Source organism: Pristiophorus japonicus, chromosome 2 (genome assembly GCF_044704955.1).
Source record: "Pristiophorus japonicus isolate sPriJap1 chromosome 2, sPriJap1.hap1, whole genome shotgun sequence".
NCBI classification, from domain to species: Eukaryota; Metazoa; Chordata; class Chondrichthyes; family Pristiophoridae; genus Pristiophorus; species Pristiophorus japonicus.
The window spans coordinates 36,679,297-36,702,042 of NC_091978.1; the positions used below are offsets into that span (position 1 = coordinate 36,679,297).

General features: G+C 45.6%; 1 protein-coding gene across 2 annotated transcripts in view; it reads left to right on the forward strand.

The window, feature by feature from the left end:
* The window catches only part of LOC139236670 (charged multivesicular body protein 3), a 173,051-nt gene that overhangs the window by 119,433 nt on the left and 30,872 nt on the right, over positions 1 to 22,746 (forward strand). The window contains exon 1 of one of the 2 annotated variants that reach the window (XM_070866847.1): positions 5,951 to 6,063. The exons of the other annotated variant lie outside the window; for it this stretch is intronic. Within the exon in view, the coding sequence (XP_070722948.1) occupies positions 6,019 to 6,063 (45 nt within the window). The 5' untranslated portion in view covers positions 5,951 to 6,018. Of the gene's footprint in view, positions 1 to 5,950; positions 6,064 to 22,746 lie in introns of those variants that run through there. 2 annotated transcript variants of the gene reach the window in all.

Here is a 22,746-nt window from a genome sequence, read left to right on the forward strand (position 1 = left end):
GTCAAAGTGTGTTAAAAAGGCAAGCCTGAAGGCTCTGTGCCTCAATGCGAGGAGTATTCGGAATAAGGTGGATGAATTAACTGTGCCGAAAGCAGTTAACGGATACGATGTACTTGGCATCACGGAGACATGGCTCCAGGGTGACCAAGGCTGGAAACTCAACATCCAAGGGTATTCAACATTTAGGAAGGATAGACAGAAAGGAAAAGGAGGCGGGGTGGCGATGCTGGTTAAAGAGGAAATTAATGCAATTGTGAGGAAAGACATTAGCTTGGATGATGTGGAATCGGTATGGGTGGAGCTACGGAATATCAAAGGGCAGAAAACGTTAGTGGGAGTTGTGTACAGACCTCCAAACAGTAGTAGTGATGTTGGGGAGGGCATCAAACAGGAAATTAGGGGTGCATGCAATAAAGGTGCAGCAGTTATCATGGGTGACTTTAATATGCATATAGATTGGGCTAACCAAATTGGAAACAATCCGTTGGAGGAGGATTTCCTCGAGTGCATAAGGGATGGTTTTCTAGACCAATATGTCGAGGAACCAACTAGGGGGGAGGCCATCTTAGACTGGGTGTTGTGTAATGAGAGAGGATGAATTAGCAATCTCATTGTGTGAGGCCCCTTGGGGAAGAGTGACCATATTATGGTGGAATTCTACATTAGGATGGAGAATGAAACAGTTAATTCAGAGACCATGGTCCAGAACTTAAAGAAGGGTAACTTTGAAGGTATGAGGCGTGAATTGGCTAGGGTAGATTGACAGTGGATGGGCAATGGCAGACATTTAGAGACCGCATGGATGAACTACAACAATTGTACATTCCTGTCTGGCGTAAAAATAAAAAAGGGAAGGTAGCTCAACCGTGGCTATCAAGGGAAATCAGGGATAGTATTAAAGCCAAGGAAGTGGCAGACAAATTGGCCAGCGAACCCGGGGACTGGGAGAAATTTAGAACTCAGCAGAGGAGGACAAAGGGTTTGATTGGGAGAGGGAAAATAGAGTGCAGGGAACATTAAAATGGACTGCAAAAGCTTCTATAGATATGTAAAGAGAAAAAAGTTAGTAAAGACAAACATAGGTCCCCTGCAGTCAGAATCAGGGGAATTCATAACTGGGAACAAAGAAATGGTAGACTAATTGAACAAGTATTTGGTTCGGTATTCACTAAGGAGGACACAAACAACCTTCCGGATATAAAATGGGTCAGAGTGTCTAGTAAGAAGGAGGAACTGAGGGAAATCTTTATTAGTCGGGAAATTATGTTGGGGAAATTGATGGGATTGAAGGCAGATAAATCCCCAGGGCCTGATGGTCTGCATCCCAGAGTACTTAAGGAGGTGGCCTTGGAAATAGCGGATTCATTGACAGTCATTTTCCAACATTCCATAGACTCTGGATCAGTTCCTATGGAGTGGAGGATAGCCAATGTAACCCCACTTTATAAAAAAGGAGAGAGAGAGACAACAGGGAATTATAGGCCGGTCAGCCTGACATCGGTAGTGGGTAAAATGATGGAATCAATTATTAAGGATGTCATAGCAGCGCATTTGGAAAGAGGTGACATGATAGGTCCAAGTCAGCATGGATTTGTGAAAGGGAAATCATACTTGACAAATCTTCTGCAATTTTTTGAGGATGTTTCCAGTAGAGTGGACAAGGGAGAACCAGTTGTTGTGGTGTATTTGGACTTTCAGAAGGCTTTCGACAAGGTCCCACACAAGAGAATAATGTGCAACGTTAAAGCACATGGGATTGGGGGTAGTGTGCTGACGTGGTTTGAGAACTGGTTGGCAGACAGGAAGCAAAGAGTCGGAGTAAATGGGGACTTTTCAGAATGGCAGGCAGTGACTAGTGGGGTACCGCAAGGATCTGTGCTGGGGCCCCAGCTGTTTACATTGTACATTAATGATTTACACGAGGGGATTAAATGTAGTATCTCCAAATTTGCGGATGACACAGTTGGGTGGCAGTGTGAGCTGCGAGGAGGATGCTATGAGGCTGCAGAGTGACTTGGAGGTGAGTAGGTTAGGTGAGTGGGCAAATGCATGGCAGATGAAGTAAAAAGTGGATAAATGTGAGGTTATCCACTTTGGTGGTAAAAACAGAGAGACAGACTATTATCTGAATGGTGACAGATTAGGAAAAGGGGAGGTGCAATGAGACCTGGGTGTCATGGTACATCAGTCATTGAAGGTTGGCATGCAGGTACAGCAGGCGGTTAAGAAAGCAAATGGCATGTTGGCCTTCATAGCGAGGGGATTTGAGTACAGGGGCAGGGAGGTGTTGCTACAGTTGTACAGGGCCTTGATGAGGCCACACCTGGAGTATTGTGTACAGTTTTGGTCTCCTAACTTGAGGAAGGACATTCTTGCTATTGAGGGAGTGCAACGAAGGTTCACCAGACTGATTCCTGGGATGGCGGGACTGACATATCAAGAAAGACTGGAACAACTGGGCTTGTATTCACTGGAGTTCAGAAGAATGAGAGGGGATCTCATAGAAACGTTTAAAATTCTGACGGGTTTAGACAGGTTAGATGCAGTAAGAATGTTCCCAATGTTGGGGAAGTCCAGAACCAGGGGTCACAGTCTAAGGATAAGGGATAAGCCATTTAGGACCGAGATGAGGAGAAACTTCTTCACCCAGAGAGTGGTGAACCAGTGGAATTCGCTACCACAGAAGGTTGTTGAGGCCAATTCACTAAATATATTCAAAAAGGAGTTAGATGAAGTCCTTACTACTAGGGGGATCAAGGGGTATGGTGAGAAAGCAGGAATGGGGTACTGAAGTTGCATGTTCAGCCATGAACTCATTGAATGGCGGTGCAGGCTCGAAGGGCCGAATGGCCTACTCCTGCACCTATTTTCTATGTTTTCCATTGCTAATCTAAACCTTATGATACTTTGATCACTGTTCCCTCAATGTTCACCTATTGATACTTGCTCCACTTGTTCTATCTCATTCCCCAGAACTAGATCCAGCAATGCCTCCTCCCTCGTCGGGACAAAAATATACTGATCAAGAAAGTTCTCCTGAACACACTTCAGAAATTCTTTCCCTTCTCTGCCCTTTACACTATTACAAACCCTGTCTATATTAGGATAGTTGAAGTCCCCCATTATTACTACTCTTAATATTCTTGCACTTCAAATTTGCTCCTCCATATCTTTCCCACTATTTGGTGATCTATTGAATACACCTAGTAGTGTAATGTCAACTCTATTATTTCTTAACTCTAGCCATATAGATTCTGTCCTTGATCCCCTCCAGGACATCCTCCCTCTCCAGCAGTAATATTCTCCTTAACCAATACTGCCACATCACCTCTTATCTTTCCTGAACATCTTATAACCGGGAATATTTAATACCCGATCCTACCCTTTCTTGAGCCAGGTCTCAGTTATTGTAACATCATATTCCCATGTGGCTATTTGTGCCTGTAGCTCACATAACTTGTTTACTACGCTTCATGCGTTCAAATACTTACACTGTAAACCCATTTTAGACCATCCTGTATTCTCTCTTAGTTGGACTCCACCTAATACCTTACTATTTCTTACTTTAGTACTCTCTGCTTCTCCTAATCCTTGGAGCACTTTATTTCCCCTTTCTAGTGTTACATCATCATCATCATAGACAGTCCCTCGGAATCGAGGACAACTTGCTTCCACTCCTGAAGTGAGTTCTTCGGTGGCTGAACAGTCCAATCAATACGAGAGCCACAGACTCTCTCACAGGTGGGACATTCACCGAGGGAAGGGATGAGTGCGACTGGTTTGCCGCACGCTCCTTCCGCTGCCTGCGCTTGACCCCTTCACGCTCTCGGTGTTGAGATTCGAAGAGCTCAACGCCCTTCTGGATGCACTTTCTCCACCTAGGGCGGTCTTCGGCCAAGTACTCCCAGGTGTCAGTGGTGATGTCGCACTTTACCAGGGAGGCTTTAAGGGTGTCCTTGTAACGTTTCCGCTGCCCACCTTTGGCTCATTTGCTGTGAAGGAGCTCCGCATAGAGCATTTGCTTGGGGAGTCTTGTGTCTGGCATGCGAACTATGTAGCCTGCCCAGCGAAGCTGATCGAGTGTGGTCAGTGCTTCAATGCTGGGGATGTTAGCCTGGACGAGGACACTGACGTTGGTACGCCTGTCCTCCCAGGGGATTTGCAGGATCTTGCGGAGACATCGTTGGTGATATATCTCCAGCGACTTGAGGTGTCTTCTGTACATCATCCATGCCTCTGATGCATACAGGAGGGCGGGTATTACTACAACCCTGTAGACCATGAGCTTCATGGTATATTTGAGGGCCTGGTCTTCAAACACTCTTTTCCTCAGGCGGCCAAAGGCTGCATTGGAGGTGTTGTTGAATCTCCACATCAATGTCTGCTTTTGCTGACAAGAGGCTCCCGAGATATGGGAAATGATCCACATTATTGAGGGCCGTGCCGTGAATCTTGATGACTGGAGGGCAGTGCTGTACGGCGAGGACAGGCTGGTGGAGGACTTTTGTCTTACGGATGTTAAGTGTAAGGCCTATGCTTTCATATGCCTCGGTAAATACATTGACTATATCCTGGAGTTCAGCCTCAGAATGTGCGCAGACGCAGGCAACAGAGGTTGGGATGATCTTGGACCTGGCCTGGAGGCGGCGTAGGTTAAACAGCTTCCAACTGGTTCTGTAGTTTAGTTCCACTCCAGCGGGGAGCTTGTTCACTGTGGGGTGGAGCATGGCAACGTTACATCCTGTTGCCGATCCCCCTGCCAAATTAGTTTAAACCCTCCCCAACAGCACTTGCAAAACTCCCTGCGAGGTTATTGGTTCCGGCCCTATTGAGGTGCAGCCCATCCAGCCTGTACAGGTCCCACCTCCCCAGAACCGATCCCAATGCCCCAGGAATCTGAAGCCCTCCCTCCTGTACCATCTCTCCAGCCACGCATTCATCTGCTTTATCCTCCTATTTCTATACTCACTTGCATGTGGACTGGGAATAAACCTTTGAGATCCTGCTTTTTAATCTCTTTCCTAGCTCCCTAAAATCTGTCTGCAGGACCTCATCCATCTTTCTACCCAGGTCATTGGTACCCATATGGACCACAAACTCTGGCTGTTCACCCTTCCCCCTCAAAATATTCTGCAGCCACTTAGTGACATCCTTGATGCTGGCACCAGGGAGGCAACATCCCATCCTGGAGTCACTTCTGCAGCTGCAGAAACACTTGTCTGCTCCCCTATCAAATCCCCGACCACTATTGCTCTCCCACTCTTCTTCCTCCCCCTCCGTAAAGCTGAGCCGCCTGTGGTGCCGTGGACTTGGCTCTGGCTGTACTCCTCAGAACTGAATACTGGCTGGAGAGCGAGATGCACTCGGGGGACTCCTGCACTACCTGCCTGATCCTTCTTTTCTGTCTGGCAGTCACCCATTCCCAGTCTGCGCATTTCTTATCTGTGGGGTGACCACCTCCTGAAACGTGCTATCCATTTAACGCCAGCTGCTGCTCAAACTCCGAAACCTGGAGCTCAAGCTTCTCCAGCTGACGACACCTCCTGCACACGTGCTTGTGCAGGACACAGGAAGCGACCTGGATTTCCCACATGGTACAGGATGTGCAGTCCACGCATGGTACTGGGCTGCCCTGCCATGCCTTTATTTATTTGACTATTAAATAACTGTTCAGCCACTCTCATTTTTAGAGTGGAAGCAAGTCTTCCTCGATTCCCGAGGGACTGCCTGTGAATATTAACTAACTTTACAGAAACTTAAGATAATGATATAGTTAATTTAAGTTATGGATATAATTGAGGCACGTGACATTGTCAGGCTTTTAAAAAGGCAAAAAAAAGAGGGCGTGGCCTCAATCTGGTGAATTGTTGATTTTCCCCTCCGCCACAGCGCCTCCTGCGGCAGCTGAGCAGAATACACAGGGCAGGGAGGGGCTGACGTCACTGCAACCGGAAGTGGCTCGCGCGGGGCGGGCCGTGAGCGAGGCTGAGCTCGAGCTTGGTGGAGGCGGCGTCTGTCATGGGGCTGTTCGGAAAATCGCAGGAGCGGCCGCCCAGGGACTTGGTAACGACGAGTTTTTTTAAAAACAAAAATTACCGATTGTCACACGAGAAACATTATACACCCAAACCGAGTAAATTCGTAGAGCGAGGAACGACTGCGGGCGGAGGAGGTGTTTTATACACTTCCCGGTCGCCCGGTTTTTGAACGATACGTCGGCCGCTTAAATCCGATTCGGTCCGGCCAGAGAAACCAGGTTACGTCCGCCTGTCCACCCGCTGTCGTTAAAGTCTCCTGTGAAATGGGCGTTGTTTGCGTCCTGTAACCCCCAAACTGAGGGAGGGTCCGCCTCCTTTCGCAGCTTATTGGTTCGTTGGAGCCACAACTCTCGCATCAATGGGCCATTCACCTGCCAGTTAGGTGACGTCACAATGCCCGGCAGCCAGCCAGTTCGGTTGAGATGGTCGCTGTCAATAATGGGAACAATAATAATCAGTCCTCTCAGAGCATTGGTCGTCAATGCACCATTTTGGATACTGTTGGGGGAGATGACTTACCAGGGGAAGGCACCAGCAGCCAGGTTCACGGCACCGTGGGTGGCTCTGCTGTACAGAAGGGCGGGAAAAAGAGTGGGAGAGCTATAGTGATAGGGGACTCTATTGTAAGGGGAATAGATCGGAGTTTCTGCGGCCGCAACCGAGATTCCAGGATGTATGTTGCCTCCCTGGTGCAAGGGTCAAGGATGTCTTGGAGCGGCTGCAGAGCATTCTGGAGAGGGAGGGTGAACAGCCAGTTGTCGTGGTACATGTAAGTACCAACGATATAGGTAAGAAGCGGGAAGAGGTCCTACAAGCTGAATTTAGGGAGCTTGGAATTAAATTAAAAAGTAGGACTTCAAAGGTAGTAATCTCTGGATTGCTACCAGTGCCACGTACTAATCAGAGTAGAGGGAGCAGGATAGTTAGAATAAATACGTGGCTTGAGCAGTGGTGCAAGAGGGAGGGATTCAAATTCCTGTGACATTGGAACCAGTTCTGGGGGAAGTGGGACCTGTACAAAAGGGACGGTCTGCACTTGGGCAGGACTGGAACTGATGTCCTGGGGGTAACATTTGCTAATGCAGTTTGGGAGTGTTTAAACTAATATGGCAACGGGATGGAAACCTATGCAGCGATATAGGGCGAAGTAATATGGAGTCAGAAACAGATGGTAGAAAGGTAAAAAGCAATAGTGGAAGGCCGAGTAAACCAAGGCAAGAAATAAAAAGGGCCACACTACATCATAATTCTAAAAGGACAAAGGGTGTTAAAAAAACAAGCCTGAAGGCTTTGTGTCTTAATGCAAGGAGTATCCGTAATAAGGTTGATGAATTAACTGTGCAAATAGATGTTAACAAATATGATGTGATTGGGATTACAGAGACGTGGCTCCAGGATGATCAGGGCTGGGAACTCAACATCCATGCGTATTCAACATTCAGGAAGGATAGAATAAAAGGAAAAGGAGATGGGGTAGCATTGCTGGTTAAAGAGGAGATTAATGCAATAGTTAGGAAGAACATTAGCTTGAATGATGTGGAATCTGTATGGGTGTTTGCTAGTGCTGTTGGGGAGGAGTTAAACTAATATGGCAGGGGGATGGGAACCAATGCAGGGAGACAGGGAAACAAAAAGGAGACAAAAGCAAAAGACAGAAAGGAGATGAGGAAAAGTGGAGGGCAGAGAAACCCAAGGCAAAGAACAAAAAGGGCCACTGTACAGCAAAATTCTAAAAGGACAAAGGGTGTTAAAAAAACAAGCCTGAAGGCTTTGTGTCTTAATGCAAGGAGTATCCGTAATAAGCTGGATGAATTAACTGTGCAAATAGATGTTAACAAATATGATGTGATTGGGATTACAGAGACGTGGCTCCAGGATGATCAGGGCTGGGAACTCAACATCCAGGGGTATTCAACATTCAGGAAGGGTAGAACAAAAGGAAAAGGAGGTGGGGTAGCATTGCTGGTTAAAGAGGAGATTAATGCAATAGTTAGGAAGGACATTAGCTTGGATGATGTGGAATCTATATGGGTAGAGCTGCAGAACACCAAAGGGCAAAAAACGTTAGTGGGAGTTGTGTACAAACCTCCAAACAGTAGTAGTGATGTTGGGGAGGGCATCAAACACAAAATTAGGGTTGCATGCAATAAAGGTGCAGCAGTTATCATGGGTGACTTTAATATGCACATAGATTGGGCTAACCAAACTGGAAGCAATACGGTGGAGGAGGATTTCCTGGAGTGCATAAATGATGGTTTTCTAGACCAATATGTCGAGGAACCAACTAGGGGGGAGGCTATCTTAGGCTGGGTGTTGTGTGATGAGAGAGGATTAATTAGCAATCTTGTTGTGCGAGGCCCCTTGGGAAAGAGTGACCATAATATGGTGGAATTCTACATTAGGATGGAAAATGAAACAGTTAATTCAGAGACCATGGTCCAGAACTTAAAGAAGGGTAACTTTGAAGGTATGAGGTGTGAATTGGCTAGGATAGATTGGCGAATGATACTTAAGGGGTTGACAGTGGATGGGCAAAGGCAGGCATTTAGAGACCGCATGGATGAACTACAACAATTGTACATCCCTGTCTGGCGTAAAAATAAAAAAGGGAAGGTGGCTCAACCGTGGCTATCAAGGGAAATCAGTGATAGTATTATAGTCAAGGAAGTGGCATTCAAATTGGCCAGAAATAGCAGTGAACCCGGGGACTGGGAGAAATGTAGAACTCAGCAGAGGAGCACAAAGGGTTTGATTAGGGCAGGGAAAATAGAGTACGAGAGGAAGCTTGCAGGGAACATTAAGACGGACTGCAAAAGTTTCTATAGATATGTAAAGAGAAAAAGGTTAGTAAAGACAAACGTAGGTCCTCTGCAGTCAGAATCAGGGGAAGTCATAACGGGGAACAAAGAAATGGCAGACCAATTGAACAAGTACTTTGGTTCGGTATTCACTAAGGAGGACACAAACAACCTTCCGGATATAAAAGGGGTCAGAGGGTCTAGTAAGAAGGAGGAACTGAGGAAATCCTTATTAGTCGGGAAATTGTGTTGGGGAAATTGATGAGATTGAAGGCCGATAAATCCCCAGGGCCTGATGGTCTGCATCCCAGAGTACTTAAGGAGGTGGCCTTGGAAATAGCGGATGCATTGACAGTCATTTTCCAACATTCATTAGACTTTGGATCAGTTCCTATGGAGTGGAGGGTAGCCAATATAACCGCACTTTTTAAAAAAAAGGAGGGAGAGAGAAAACAGGGAATTATAGACCGGTCAGCCTGACATCAGTCGTGGGTAAAATGATGGAATCAATTATTAAGGATGTCATAGCAGCGCATTTGGAAAGAGATGACATGATAGGTCCAAGTCAGCATGGATTTGTGAAAGGGAAATCATGCTTGACATGTCTTCTGGAATTTTTTGAGGATGTTTCCAGTAGAGTGGACAAGGGAGAACCAGTTGATGTGGTATATTTGGACTTTCAGAAGGCTTTCGACAAGGTCCCACACAAGAGATTAATGTGCAAAGTTAAAGCACATGGGATTGGGGGTAGTGTGCTGACGTGGATTGAGAACTGGTTGGCAGACAGGAAGCAAAGAGTAGGAGTAAATGGGTGCTTTTCAGAATGGCAGGCAGTGACTAGTGGGGTACCGCAAGGTTCTGTGCTGGGGCCCCAGCTGTTTACATTGTACATTAATGATTTATACGAGGGTATTAAATGTAGCATCTCCAAATTTGCGGATGACACTAAGTTGGGTTTCAGTGTGAGCTGCGAGGAGGATGCTATGAAGGTGACTTGGATAGGTTAGGTGAGTGGGCAAATGCATGGCAGATGAAGTATAATGTGGATAAATGTGAGATTATCCACTTTGGTGGTTAAAAACAGAGAGACAGACGATAATCTGATTGGTGACAGGTTAAGAAAAGGGGAGGTGCAATGAGACCTGGGTGTCATGGTACATCAGTCATTGAAGATTGGCATGCAGGTACAGCAGGCGGTTAAGAAAGCAAATGGCATGTTGTCCTTCATAGCGAGGGGATTTGAGTACAGGGGCAGGGAGGTGTTACTACAGTTGTATAGGGCCTTGGTGAGGCCACACCTGGAGTATTGTGTACAGTTTTGGTCTCCTAACTTGAGGAAGGACATTCTTGCTGTTGAGGGAGTGCAACGAAGGTTCATCAGACTGATTCCTGGGATGGCGGGACTGACATATCAAGAAAGACTGGATCAACTGGGCTTGTATTCACTGGAGTTCAGAAGAATGAGAGGGGATCTCATAGAAACGCTTAAAATTCTGATGGGTTTAGACAGGTTAGATGCAGGAAGAATGTTCCCAATGTTGGGGAAGTACAGAACCAGAGGTCACAGTCGAAGGCTAAGGGGTAAGCCATTTAGTACTGAGATGAGGTGAGCCTGTGGAATTCTCTACCACAGAAAGTTGTTGAGGCCAATTCACTAAATATATTCAACAAGGAGTTATATGTAGTCCTTACTACTCGGGGGATCAAGGGGTATGGCGAGAAAGCAGGAATGGGGTACTGAAGTTGCATGTTCAGCCATGAACTCATTGAATGGCGGTGCAGGCTCGAATGGCCTACTCCTGCACCTATCTTCTATGGCCCCAAGTTTCATGCCGCGGCGAAAACGGCGCACCTCCGAGCTGGGTGCCTGTTTTTCGCGCTGAAAACTGCGCCTAAATAAAAGTCCGATATTCTCGAGCTCCTTGGAGCTCGATGTCTGCTTGGCGCGGCGCGCTCATCGCAGCAGGGGGCGGAGCCTAACACTCGCGCCGATTTTCTAAGTAGCAGGGGGCGGGTACAATTTAAATTAGCTTTCGTGGTGCCGGCAACCCTGCGCGTGCGCGTTGGAGCGTGCGCGCACGCGCAGTCTCACACAAACATTGGCACTCGGCCATTTTTAAAAATACTGCAGAAAAAGTGAAGATTTGTTTCTTGGACCCCTGCAAAGGCTTGTAATTTAATTTTTTTGATATTTCTGTGTGTGACGGAGTGCTTTTAGCAACACTGCTGAATAAATCACCTGCTGAAATCAGTGAGTTCAGCTTTTCACTGCTAAACTTGCAGAACCGGTGCTGCATTGGTGCATGCAAAGTAAGGACTGCGTGTTTGGAGAAATAAGAGTGCCAATTCAACTTTGCAATAATACGTGGTGTTGAAAATGCAGCACCCATTCTGCAAATTTAAATATAAAACTGTCGATGTGGCTGCCTCTCCCTGTCCAAATGGCCTCAGTCCCCCTCACAGCTCGAAGGCTGCTGCTGGTGCTTTGGCTGCCGGCCAGCCACTGATGCTGCCCCTAAAGCGTGGCCGAATGGCCTCAAGAACCTTAATGAGCTGCGTGTGTCCTGCGTTGATTCTTCGGCTGCCGGCCAGCCACTGACGCCGCTGCTGTCTCATGGCCAAATGGCCTCACATCGGTCCGCTGATTCTTCGGCTGCCGGCCAGCCACTGACGCCACTGATATATCATGGCCGAATGGCCTCCGGTCCGTCCGGTGCTGCTGCTTCGCGGCCAGCCACGAAGAGAATGAAGGCCTGCCTCAAGCACCGCAGCTCAGCTCGAAGCTTGCTGCTGCTGCCGTCGAGACACTGACGCCACACCGCTGCCTGTCTCCAACATGAAAGGCCTGCCTGAAGCACAGCAGCTCGAAGGCTGGTGCTATTTCACACAGGTAGGAACATGGTTTATTTAATCTTTTCTTTGCTTATAAATTTTTTTTCAGGTTGGATTTATTTGTATACTATTTGTATAAGTATAACTAAGGATTGATTGTAGAATTTAATGACTTCCCTTCCCCCCCCTCCCCCCCACACCTCATTCCCTAATTTGTAACCTACGCCTGATTTTCTAAAGTGTAGACAAGGTTTTTTCAAGCGTACAAAAATCTTCACTTACTCCATTCTAAGTTAGTTTGGAGTAAGTTTTCACTCACAAAACTTTGAAATCAGGCGTAAGTGGCCGGACACGCCCCCTTTTGAAAAAAAAATTCTGTTCCAAAGTGAAACTGTTCTACCTGACTAGAACTGGAGCAAACTAAATGTGGAGAATTCCAATTTCTACGATACTCCGTTCTCCACCAGTTGCTCCTAAAAATCAGGAGCAAATCATGTGGAAACTTGGGGCCTAAGTTTCTATGTCCCCTCAGAGCATTGTTCGTTAATGCACTGTTGCAGTCCTCGCAGAGCATTGGTCATTAATGCACTTTTCCAGTCCCCTCAGAGCATTGGTCGTTAATGCACTGTTGCAGTCCCCTCAGAGCATAGGTCGTTAATGCACCATTCCAGGCCCCTCAGAGCATAGGTCGTTAATGCACTAATACAGTCCTCTCAGAGCATTGTTCGTTAATGCACTGTTCCAGTTGCCTCAGAGCATTGGTGTCAATGCACTGTTGCAGTCCTCTCAGAGCATTGGTCGTTAATGCACTAATACAGTCCTCTCAGAGCATTGGTCGTTAATGCACCATTCCAGGCCCCTCAAAGCGTTTTGTCAGCTGTGGCTCAGTGGGCAGCACATTCGCCTCTGAGTCAGAAAGTTGTGGGTTCAAGTTCCACTCCAAGAACTTGAGTGCATAAAAAAAAAACTAGGCTGGTACTCCAGTGCAGTGCTGAGGGAGTGCTGCACTGTCGGAGGTGCCGTCTTTCGGATAAAATGTTAAACCGCCTGCCCCGTCTGCATGCTCAGGTGGACGTAAAAGATCCCGTGGCACTATTTCGAAGAGAAGCAGAGAGTTAACCCCGGTGCCCTGGCAAATATTTATCCCTCAATCAACATAACAAAAAAAAAATTATCTGGTCATTACCACATTGCTGTTTGTGGGAGCTTGCAGTGTGCAAATTGGCTATCGCGCTTCCTACATTACAGCAGTGACTATACTCCAAAAGTACTTCATTGACTGAAAAGTGCTTTGAGACGTCCAGTGGTCGTGAAAGACACTATATAAATCCAAGTCTTTCCTTTGATGCACTGTTCCAGGTCCCTCAGTGCATTGGTGTTTGACTATTGTTACAATCCTATCGGTGTGTTGTTTAACGTTATTTTGGGCTAGTCGGAGCACTGGTATTTAATGTTTTGTTCCAGGTCCATTAGTCCACTAGTATTTGTGTTCTAGATCCATCAACCATTTGTGTGTGTTGTTCAGGCCCATCAGTCCACTGGTGTGTAATGTGATATTTGGGTCCCCAGTCTTTTGAATGAGATGTTCAACCGAGTACCCGTCTGCCCCCTCGGGTGGACATAAAAGATCCCTGTGGCATTTTTCGAAGAAGAGCAGGAGCATTATCCCCGGTGTCCTGGCCAATATTTATCCCTCAATCAGCATCACTAAAACAGATTGTCTGGTCATTATCACATTGATATTTGTAGGACCTTGCTGTGCGCAAATTGGCTACCGCGATTCCTACCTTACAACAGTGACTACACTACACTTCAAAAGTACTTCATTGGCTGTAAAGCGTCTCGGAGTACAGAGGTCGTTAAATGTGCTATAGAAATGCAAGTCTGCCTGTCCTACTTTAAAATATAAGGCAAGCTCCCTTGATGACTGTTGGTAAAGACAAAGTGAACCACACAAACCGGGAAGGTCACAGAGTATATGTTGAGTTAGCTGATATAATCCCTAATGATGGTAGGGCGCTAAACTTGGCTTCAGCTGTTCTGGTTTTGAGAGAGCAAATGAACAGGATTCCTATTCCTGCTAGCTATCCAGTCGATGAGGACTGAATTTGGGTCAGCTGTTGTTTCTCGCTGATGGTCACTGTCTAGGGTTACACATGAAGAAATGAAATACTTGGATTTAAACAGTGGCTTACTGTGTAATTGAGCATCTCAAAAGCCTTGAAGTGAATTCCTTTCTGAAGTTCAATAACTGGTTCCAACCAATATGTGAGTCATTCAGCAGTCATATTGTCCCATAAAGGGAGTCGGGAGATACCGCGGGCACACACTGGTAACAGTACGTAGTGCTGGAGGAGGCTTCAGAGTTAGAGGAAGGGTCAGACTATAACAGGACTTGTAAATAAGGATGGCGATTGTAAATAAGATGCAGTTGGGGTTAGAGAACAGTGCAGGCCAGTGGCGATAGGGTGAGAACAGGAATAAGTGAGGAATAGGATGTGGGTGGTGGAGTTTTGGACATGTGGTAGTCTATGCAGATTGGAACTCGAGTCCTGCCTGTCCCAAATAGTTGTGATGCCTTATGCATCGCGATCCAGACACTTCCTACTTGCCCGCAGCCATGTAATCTGGGAGAGGTGAAAAACCTGATTTAGAAATCCAGGCCAATTATAAAAAGAAAATCTGGAAAAAAAAAAAAATCTTGATCTGGATAAACAATATCTCTCAAACTATCTGGATAAATGTCTCACTATGTGGTATGAATACAGTGAGTGCATCTTGCATTAGAATAACAGATATACCTCTGATGACACATTATTCAGTGATATATTTTTCTTCCCTATGTCTTTTGGTTATTATTTCTAGGATCTGACCATGGAGGAAAGACAGCGATATTTGCACAAACATTGACATCTAGGATTATAATGTTTTGCAAAGGCATTTGTGTTACTGTTTTTTTTTTAAAGTCACAGGAAACGGGAGATGCTTGCCAAAAAACCTCCCGGAAATAGTGGAGTACCAAGGGTCTAGCGAGAATGAGAAACTGAAAGAAATTAGTATTAGTAAAAAAAATAGTACTGAAGAAATTAATGGGAATGAAAGCTGATAAATCCCCTGGACCTAATGGCCTACATCCTAGGGTTTTGAAAGAGGTGGCTATAGAGATAGTGGATGCATTGGTTGTCATCTTCCAAAATTCCATAGATTCTAGAACAGTTCCAGGAGATTGGAAGATGGCTAATGTAACCCCGCTATTTAAGAAAGGAGGGAGCGAGAAAACGAGGACCTACAGACCAGTTAGCCTGACATCAGCAGTAGGGAAAATGCTAGAATCTATTATTAAGGACGTAATAACGGCACTTAGAAAATAATAATAGGATTGGGCAGAATCAACATGGATTTATGAAAGGGAAATCTTGTTTGACAAATCTGTTATTTTTGAGGTTGTAACTGGCAGAATAGATAAGGGGGGAACCAGTGGATGTGGTGTATTTGGATTTTCAGAAGGCATTCGATAATGTGCCACACAAGAGGTTATTGAACAAATTTAGGGCTCATGGGATTGGGGGTAATATGGGATTGAGGATTGGTTAACGGACAGAAAACCGAGTAGGAATAAACGGGTCATTTTCGGGTTGGCAGGCTGTAACTAGTGGTGCCGCAATAGCTTGGGCCCCAGCTATTCACAATCTATATCAATGATTTGGATGAGGGGACCAAACGTAATATATCCAAGTTTGCTGATGATACAAAGCTTGGTTGGAATGTAAGTTGTGAGGAGGATGCAAAGAGGCTTCAAGGGGATAAAGACAGGCTAAGTGAGTGAGCAAGAACATGACAAATGGAATATAATATGGAGAAATGTGAAGTTATCTACCTTGGTAGGAAAAATAGAAAAGCAGAGTATTTTTAAATGGTGAGAGATCGGAAATGTTGGTGTTCAGAGGGACCTGGGTATCCTTGTACTCGAATCACTGAAAGTTAACATGCAGATACAGCAAACAATTAAGAAAGCAAATGTTGTTATTGAATGGCGGTGCAGGCGCGAAGGGCCGAATGGCCTACTCCTGCACCTATTTTCTATGTTTCTATGTATGTTGGCCTTTATTACAAGAGGATTTGAGTATAAGAGTAAATACATCTTACTGCAATTATATAGGGCCCTGGTGAGACCGCACCTGGACTAATGTGTGCAGTTTTGGTCTCCTTACCTAAGGAAGGATATACTTGCCATTGAGGAAGTGCAACAAAGGTTCACCAGACTGATTCCTGGGATTAGAGGGATTGCCCTCTGAGGAGAGATTGCGTAGACTAGACCTATATTCTCTCGAGTCTCTGAACTGCCTCCAAAGTAAGTATATCCTTTCGTAAATATGGAAACCAAAACTGCACGCAGTATTCCAGGTGTGGCCTCACCAATACCCTGTGTTACTGTAGCAAGACTTCCCTGCTTTTATACTCCATCCTTTTTGCAATAAAGGCCAAGATTCCATTGGCCTTCCTGATCACTTGCTATACCTGCATACTACCCTTTTGTGTTTCATGCGCAAGTACCCTCAGGTCCCACTGTACTGTGGCACTTTGCAATCTTTCTCCATTTAAATAATAACTTGCTGTTTGATTTTTTTTCTGCCAAGACCTCACACTTTCCAACATTATACTCCATCTGCCAAATTTTTGCCCACTCACTTAGCCTGTCTGTCGTTTTGCAATTTTTTGTGTCCTCCTCACACATTGCTTTTCCTCCCATCTTTGTATCGTCAGAAAACTTGGCTACGTTACATAGAAATGTAGAAATTTACAGCGCAAAAGGAAGCCATTCCGGCCCAAGCCGGCTGACAAAGAGCCGCACATCCCTTGGTCAGCAGCTCTAAAGGTTACATATAAAACTATAAACGATGGCGGAAAGACAAAGAGCACCAGCCCAACCAGTCCGCCTCACACAACTGCTACACCCTTTATACTGAAACATTCTACACTCCACCCCAACCGGAGCCATGTGATCTCCTGGGAGAGGCAAAAACCCAGGCCAATTTCAGGAGAAATAAATCTGGGAAAATTCCTCTCCGACCCATCCAGGCAATCGAAACTAGTCCAGGAGATCACCTTGGCCATATTCTATTCCCTGCAGTACTTACCATTATATCTGTGTCGTCCAACAAAAGTTCATCCAGTCTAATCCTAATTACCAACTCTAGGTCTGTAACCCTGCAGGTTACGGCACTTTAAGTGCCCATCCAACCATCTGTGGTGAGGGTTCTGCATCCACCACTCTTTCAGGCAGCGAGTTCCAGATCCCTACAACCCTCTGCGTAAAGAAGTCCCCCCTCAAATCCCCTCTAAACCTTCCACCCACCACCTTAAAACTATGCCCCTTCGTAGTAGACCCCTCTCGGTCCCTTCTTCCAAGTCGTTAATATAGATTGTAAATAGTTGGGGTTTTTGTGGCACCCCAATAGTTACTGATTGCCAATCAGAGAATGAACCATTTATCCCGACTCTCTGTTTTCTGTTAGCATGGATAGAGGATTGGCTAACTAATATATTACCCCCAACCCCGTGAACTTTTATCTTGTGCAGTAACCTTTTATGTGGCATCTTGTCAAATGCCTTCTGGAAGTCCAAATACACCACATCCGCTGGTTCCTCTTTATCCACCGTTTGTTACATCCTCAAAGAATTCCAGCAAATTTATCAAACATGACTTCCCTTTCATAAATCCATGCTCACTCTGCCTGACCGAATTATGTTTTTCCAAATGTCCTGCTATTGCTTCTTTAATAATGGATTCCAACATTTTCCCAACCACTGATGTTAGGCTAACTGGTCTATAGTTTCCTGCTTTTTGTCTGCCTCCTTTTTTAAATAGGGGCGCTACATTTGCAGTTTTCCAATCTGCTGGGACCTCCTCAGAATCCAGGGAATTTTGGTAAATTACAACCAATGCATCCACTATCCCTGCCGCTACTTCTCTCCTGTTGTTCTGTGATGTGCCTCCCTTTATCTGATATTTGATGCAGCCCAGTCTTTGCTATTCAGTTACACAAATCGCTTACGCAAACGCAAGAGTAAAATAGTATCCTTTAGTGTGTTACACTTTACCTTCATGCTTAATTCTTTTCCAGTTTGGTTTCTTTGCCTCGCAGAGTACAAAGTGAGTGGTTAGTCTGCCCTGACAGCACAGCCAGCAAGTGGTAACCAGAAACAACCCATGCATCTTATTTTAACAAACACTAGGAAATCTGGGGTCTGCAATTATATAGACCAAAGATGGAGTATTGTGTGCTATTTTGGTCTCCTAGGAAGGATATACTTGCCACAGAGCAAGTCCAACGAGGGTTCACCGGATTGATTCCTGGAATGGGGGGATTGATCCTGTGGGGAGAGATTGAGTAGACTAAGGATATATTCCCTGGAGTTTAGAAGACTGAGGTGTAATCTACTTGAAACATACAAAATTCTTACAGGGCTTGACTGGGTGGATGCGGGGAGGATGTTTCCCCTGGCTGGGAGGTCTGGAACCAGGGGTCACGATCTCGGAATGGGGGGTCGGCCATTTGGGACTGGGATGGGGAGAGATTTCTTCACTCGGAGGGTGCTGGGTCTTTGGAATTCTCTGCCCCACAGGGTTGTGGAGGCTCAGTCGTTGAGTATATATTCAAGAGGAGCGGCGCAGGATCGTGGCGGAGGAGCAGCGCGGGATCGTGGCGGAGGAGCAGTGAATGTGGGTTTGGGGCCCAGAAGAGCCGAGGGCCCAGGGGCAGCATGGGAGCAGGGAGGTCTTACTGCAGTTGTACAGGGACTTGGTGAGGCCACACCTTGAATATTGTGTACAGTTTTGGTCTCCTAATCTGAGGAAGGACATTCTTGTTATTGAGGGAGTGCAGCGAAGGTTCACCAGACTGATTCCCGGGATGGCAGGACTGACATATGAAGAAAGACTGGATCGACTAGGTTTATATTCACTGGAATTTAGAAGAATGAGAGGGGATCTCATAGAAACATATAAAATTCTGATAGGATTGGACAGGTTAGATGCAGGAAGAATGTTCCTGATGTTGGGGAAGTCCCGAACCAGGGGTCACAGTCGAAGGATAAGGGGTAAGCCATTTAGGATGGAGATGAGGGGAAACTTCTTCACTCAGAGAATTGTGAACCTGTGGAATTCTATACCACAAAGTTGTTGAAGCCAGCTCGTTAGATATATTCAAAAGGGAGTTAGATGTGACCCTTATGGCTAAAGGGATTTGGAGTGAAAGCGGGAATGGGGTACTGAAGTTGCATGATCAGCCATGATATTGAATGATGCTGCAGGCTTGAAGGGCCGAATGGCCTACTCCTGCACCTATTTTCTCTGTTTCTATTCCTTTCCAGGACCTCAAAACTGTGGAGCCCTCTTTATCTCATTCTTTCCTTTGTCTAAAATCCTCAGGAGGTTGGGATCCTAACTTGGCATCACCTAAACAACACTTCCTGATTTACTTCACCTTCTGCTTCTACTCTTAACCCCAATATCCTGCATTTTGGACCTTAGTTTCTCAACAAAAGAAAAACTTCAGGTGTGCTCTCCGCTCTTCAGATACAACCTTGATTTGGAAGAGCAAAATCTATAACTGCATTGCTGCATAATTTGCAGTTGAAGTGGAAATAGTGGCATAATTTCAAATGACCACCATTACCCTTTTTTGAAATCATCACAGAACTAGAGTTTAAGATTTGCATCAAATAGTATCAGCTGGGAACTCTGGCCTCTGGAATGATCTTAGTAGTGTAGAGAAGTAGTTCTCAAACCGGGGTCCGCAGAGACATTCCCGGGAGTCCACGAGTAAATGGAGACTGGTTTGGTGTGAGCCGGGAGCGGAGTGCAGCCGCCACATGTGCAGCGCAGAGTGGGCTGCCTGTCTCACCTAGGAGGGGAGATACCTGAAGGTTATAAATCCATTTAGAATTAATTCTCACATGTTGTTGTTTAACCAACAAAACAGCTTTCCTAGTTGTCCAGGCTAAAAAAAAGTAGAAGGCTTAGCTTCAGGTTGGAGTTGAGAGACCATCCCTTAAATCTGAGGGGTATGGCTAAAAGTTTAATCAATTCGCAAGCAATGTTCCCTTTAATATTTTTTGGGTGCATGACCCCTTTAAGGGGCTGTGCAGCCCATTCAATATACTGCGCATGCTAGGTTTTTCCCATTTAAAAGCTGGCGAGCTGGCTACACAGGAGCTGCAGAGCGCTGCGCAGCTTAAAGGAAACATTGTTCGCAAGTCTCTTCCCTGGATATAATGCTGCGCTATTTTGCCAGGAAGGAAAACAGACCGACTCAGCTAATCCACGAGAAGAACCCTCTTTACAACAGATCACAGACTGTACAATGACACAAAGTAGTGCATGGCCAAAATCATGCCACCTTCTAAATACAGTTGGTACTGAGTGTCCTTAGCGTTGCTATACCAGTATTTTCAGGAAAGATCATGGTAGCATTCAAGATGCAGAATTAGGGACACTTTCCCTCCCTCACCTGAGGAAAAACACCACACCAAGGATATGCAGATGGTGAGAAGCATCTCGTGAGGGAGAAAGGAATAGAATGATGTGTCCATATAAGATGAAGTAAATAGAGTGGGAGGAGGCTCGTATAGAGCATAACGTGTGGAGCCTGGCCTGTTTCTGTGCTGTCAGTTCTACGTGGCTTAGGAGGAGCAAGAGAGAAAAGTTCAGGAGCATCGACCATACTCTTATTAAAATAGAAAAAGGCTAGAAAGGTTGCACTGGAGATCGAATGTTTGCCTATCAAACAACAATATTTTCCTGTATAATATCTGTGTTAAAGTAAATGTTGGTCCCTTAGAAGATGAGAAGGGGGATTTAATAATGGGAAATATGGAAATGGCTGAGACCTTAAACAATTATTTTGCATCGGTCTTCACAGTGGATGACACAAAAACCATGCCAAAAATTGCTGGTCACGGGAATGTGGGAAGGGAGGACCTTGAGATAATCACTATCACTAGGGGGTAGTGCTGGACAGGCTAATGGGACTCAAGGTAGACAAGTCCCCTGGTCCGGATGAAATGCATCCCAGGGTATTAAAAGAGATGGCGGAAGTTATAGCAGATGCATTCGTTATAATCTACCAAAATTCTCTGGACTCTGGGGAGGTACCAGCGGATTGGAAAGCAGCTAATCTAACGCCTCCGTTTAAAAAAAAAAAAGGAGGCAGACAAAAGACAGGTAACTATAGGCCGGTTAGTTTAACATCTGTAGTGGGGAAAATGTTTGAAGCTATCATTAAGGAAGAAATAGCGGGACATCTAGATAGGAATAGTGCAATCAAGCAGACGCAACATGGATTCATGAAGGGGAAATCATGTTTAACTAATTTACTGGAATTCTTTGAGGATATAATGAGCATGGTAGATAGAGGTGTACCGATGGATGTGGTGTATTTAGATTTCCAAAAGGCATTCGATAATGTGCCACACAAGGTTACTGCAGAAGATAAAGGTACGCAGAGTCAGAGGAAATGTATTAGCATGGACAGAGAATTGGCTGGCTAACATAAAGCAGAGAGTCGAGATAAATGGGTCCTTTTTCAGGTTGGAAATCGATGGTTAGTGGTGTGCCACAGGGATCGGTGCTGGGACCACAACTGTTTACAATATACATAGATGACCTGGAAGAGGGGACAGAGTGTAGTGTAACAAAATTTGCAGATGAGACAAAGATTAGTGGGAAAGCGGGTTGTGTAGAGGACACAGAGGCTGCAAAGAGATTGAGATAGGTTAAGCGAATGGGCTAAGGTTTGGCAGATGGAATACAATGTCGGAAAATGTGAGGTCATCCACCTTGGGGGGGAAAAAAAACAGTAAAAGGGAATATTATTTGGGCAGTGGTGCAGAGGGACCTGGGGGTCCTTGTGCATGAATCCCAAAAGATTAGTTTGCAGGTGCAGCAGGTCATTAGGAAGGCGAATGGAATGTTGGCCTTCATCACGAGAGGGATGGAGTACAAAAGCAGGGAGGTCCTGCTGCAACTGTATAGGGTATTGGTGAGGCCGCACCTGGAGTACTGCGTGCAGTTTTGGTCACCTTAAGGAAGGATATACTAGCTTTGGAGGGGGTACAGAGACGATTCACTCGGCTGATTCCGGAGATGAGAGGGTTACCTTATGATGATAGATTGAGTAGACTGGGTCTTTACTCGTTGGAGTTCAGAAGGATGAGGGGTGATCTTATAGAAACATTTAAAATAATGAAAGGGATAAACAAGATAGAGGCAGAGAGGTTGTTTCCACTGGTCGGGGAGACTAGAACTAGGGGGCACAGCCTCAAAATACGGGGGAGCCAATTTAAAACCGAGTTGAGAAGGAATTTCTTCTCCCAGAGGGTTGTGAATCTGTGGAATTCTCTGCCCAAGGAAGCAGTTGAGGCTAGCTCATTGAATGTATTCAAATCACAGATAGATAGATTTTTCACCAATAAGGGAATTAAGGGTTATGAGGAGCGGGCGGTTAAGTGGAGCTGAGTCCACGGCCAGATCAGCCATGATCTTGTTGAATGGCGGAGCAGGCTCGAGGGGCTAGATGGCCTACTCCTGTTCCTAATTCTTATGTTCTTATGTTAAAGGTGCTGGAGCTCGTGTCTTGGATACACTTGGATTTTATGGAGAGTTAATAGATGTTGAGGAGAAATATCTTTAAGATGAAAGATGAATAAATAAAGCTGCTTGGATGTCATGTCATCCAAGGCACATTGATTGACTAGCCAGCTTCGCTCATTAATGGGGCCTGGAGGAATGGAGCTATCACTGGAATATGGGATTCTTTCCTAACTATTTCAGAGAACCCTGCAGACCAGTGACTTAACCAGTAACTGACTGGACACGCAGGGGGAAGCTTAGCACTGCTCTGTACTGGTATCCGGCATGGTTTCGGTTAGTTAGACCCCAACAATACTCTTGAATACACTTGGTGGTCCCGAAGCTTTTACTCTTGCTAACCTGCACATAAGCTCTCTGGACTTGTATAAATCAGCTGTGTTCCCCACCTCCATCCCTGAATATCTTAGAAGCTTGGCTTGGAGAC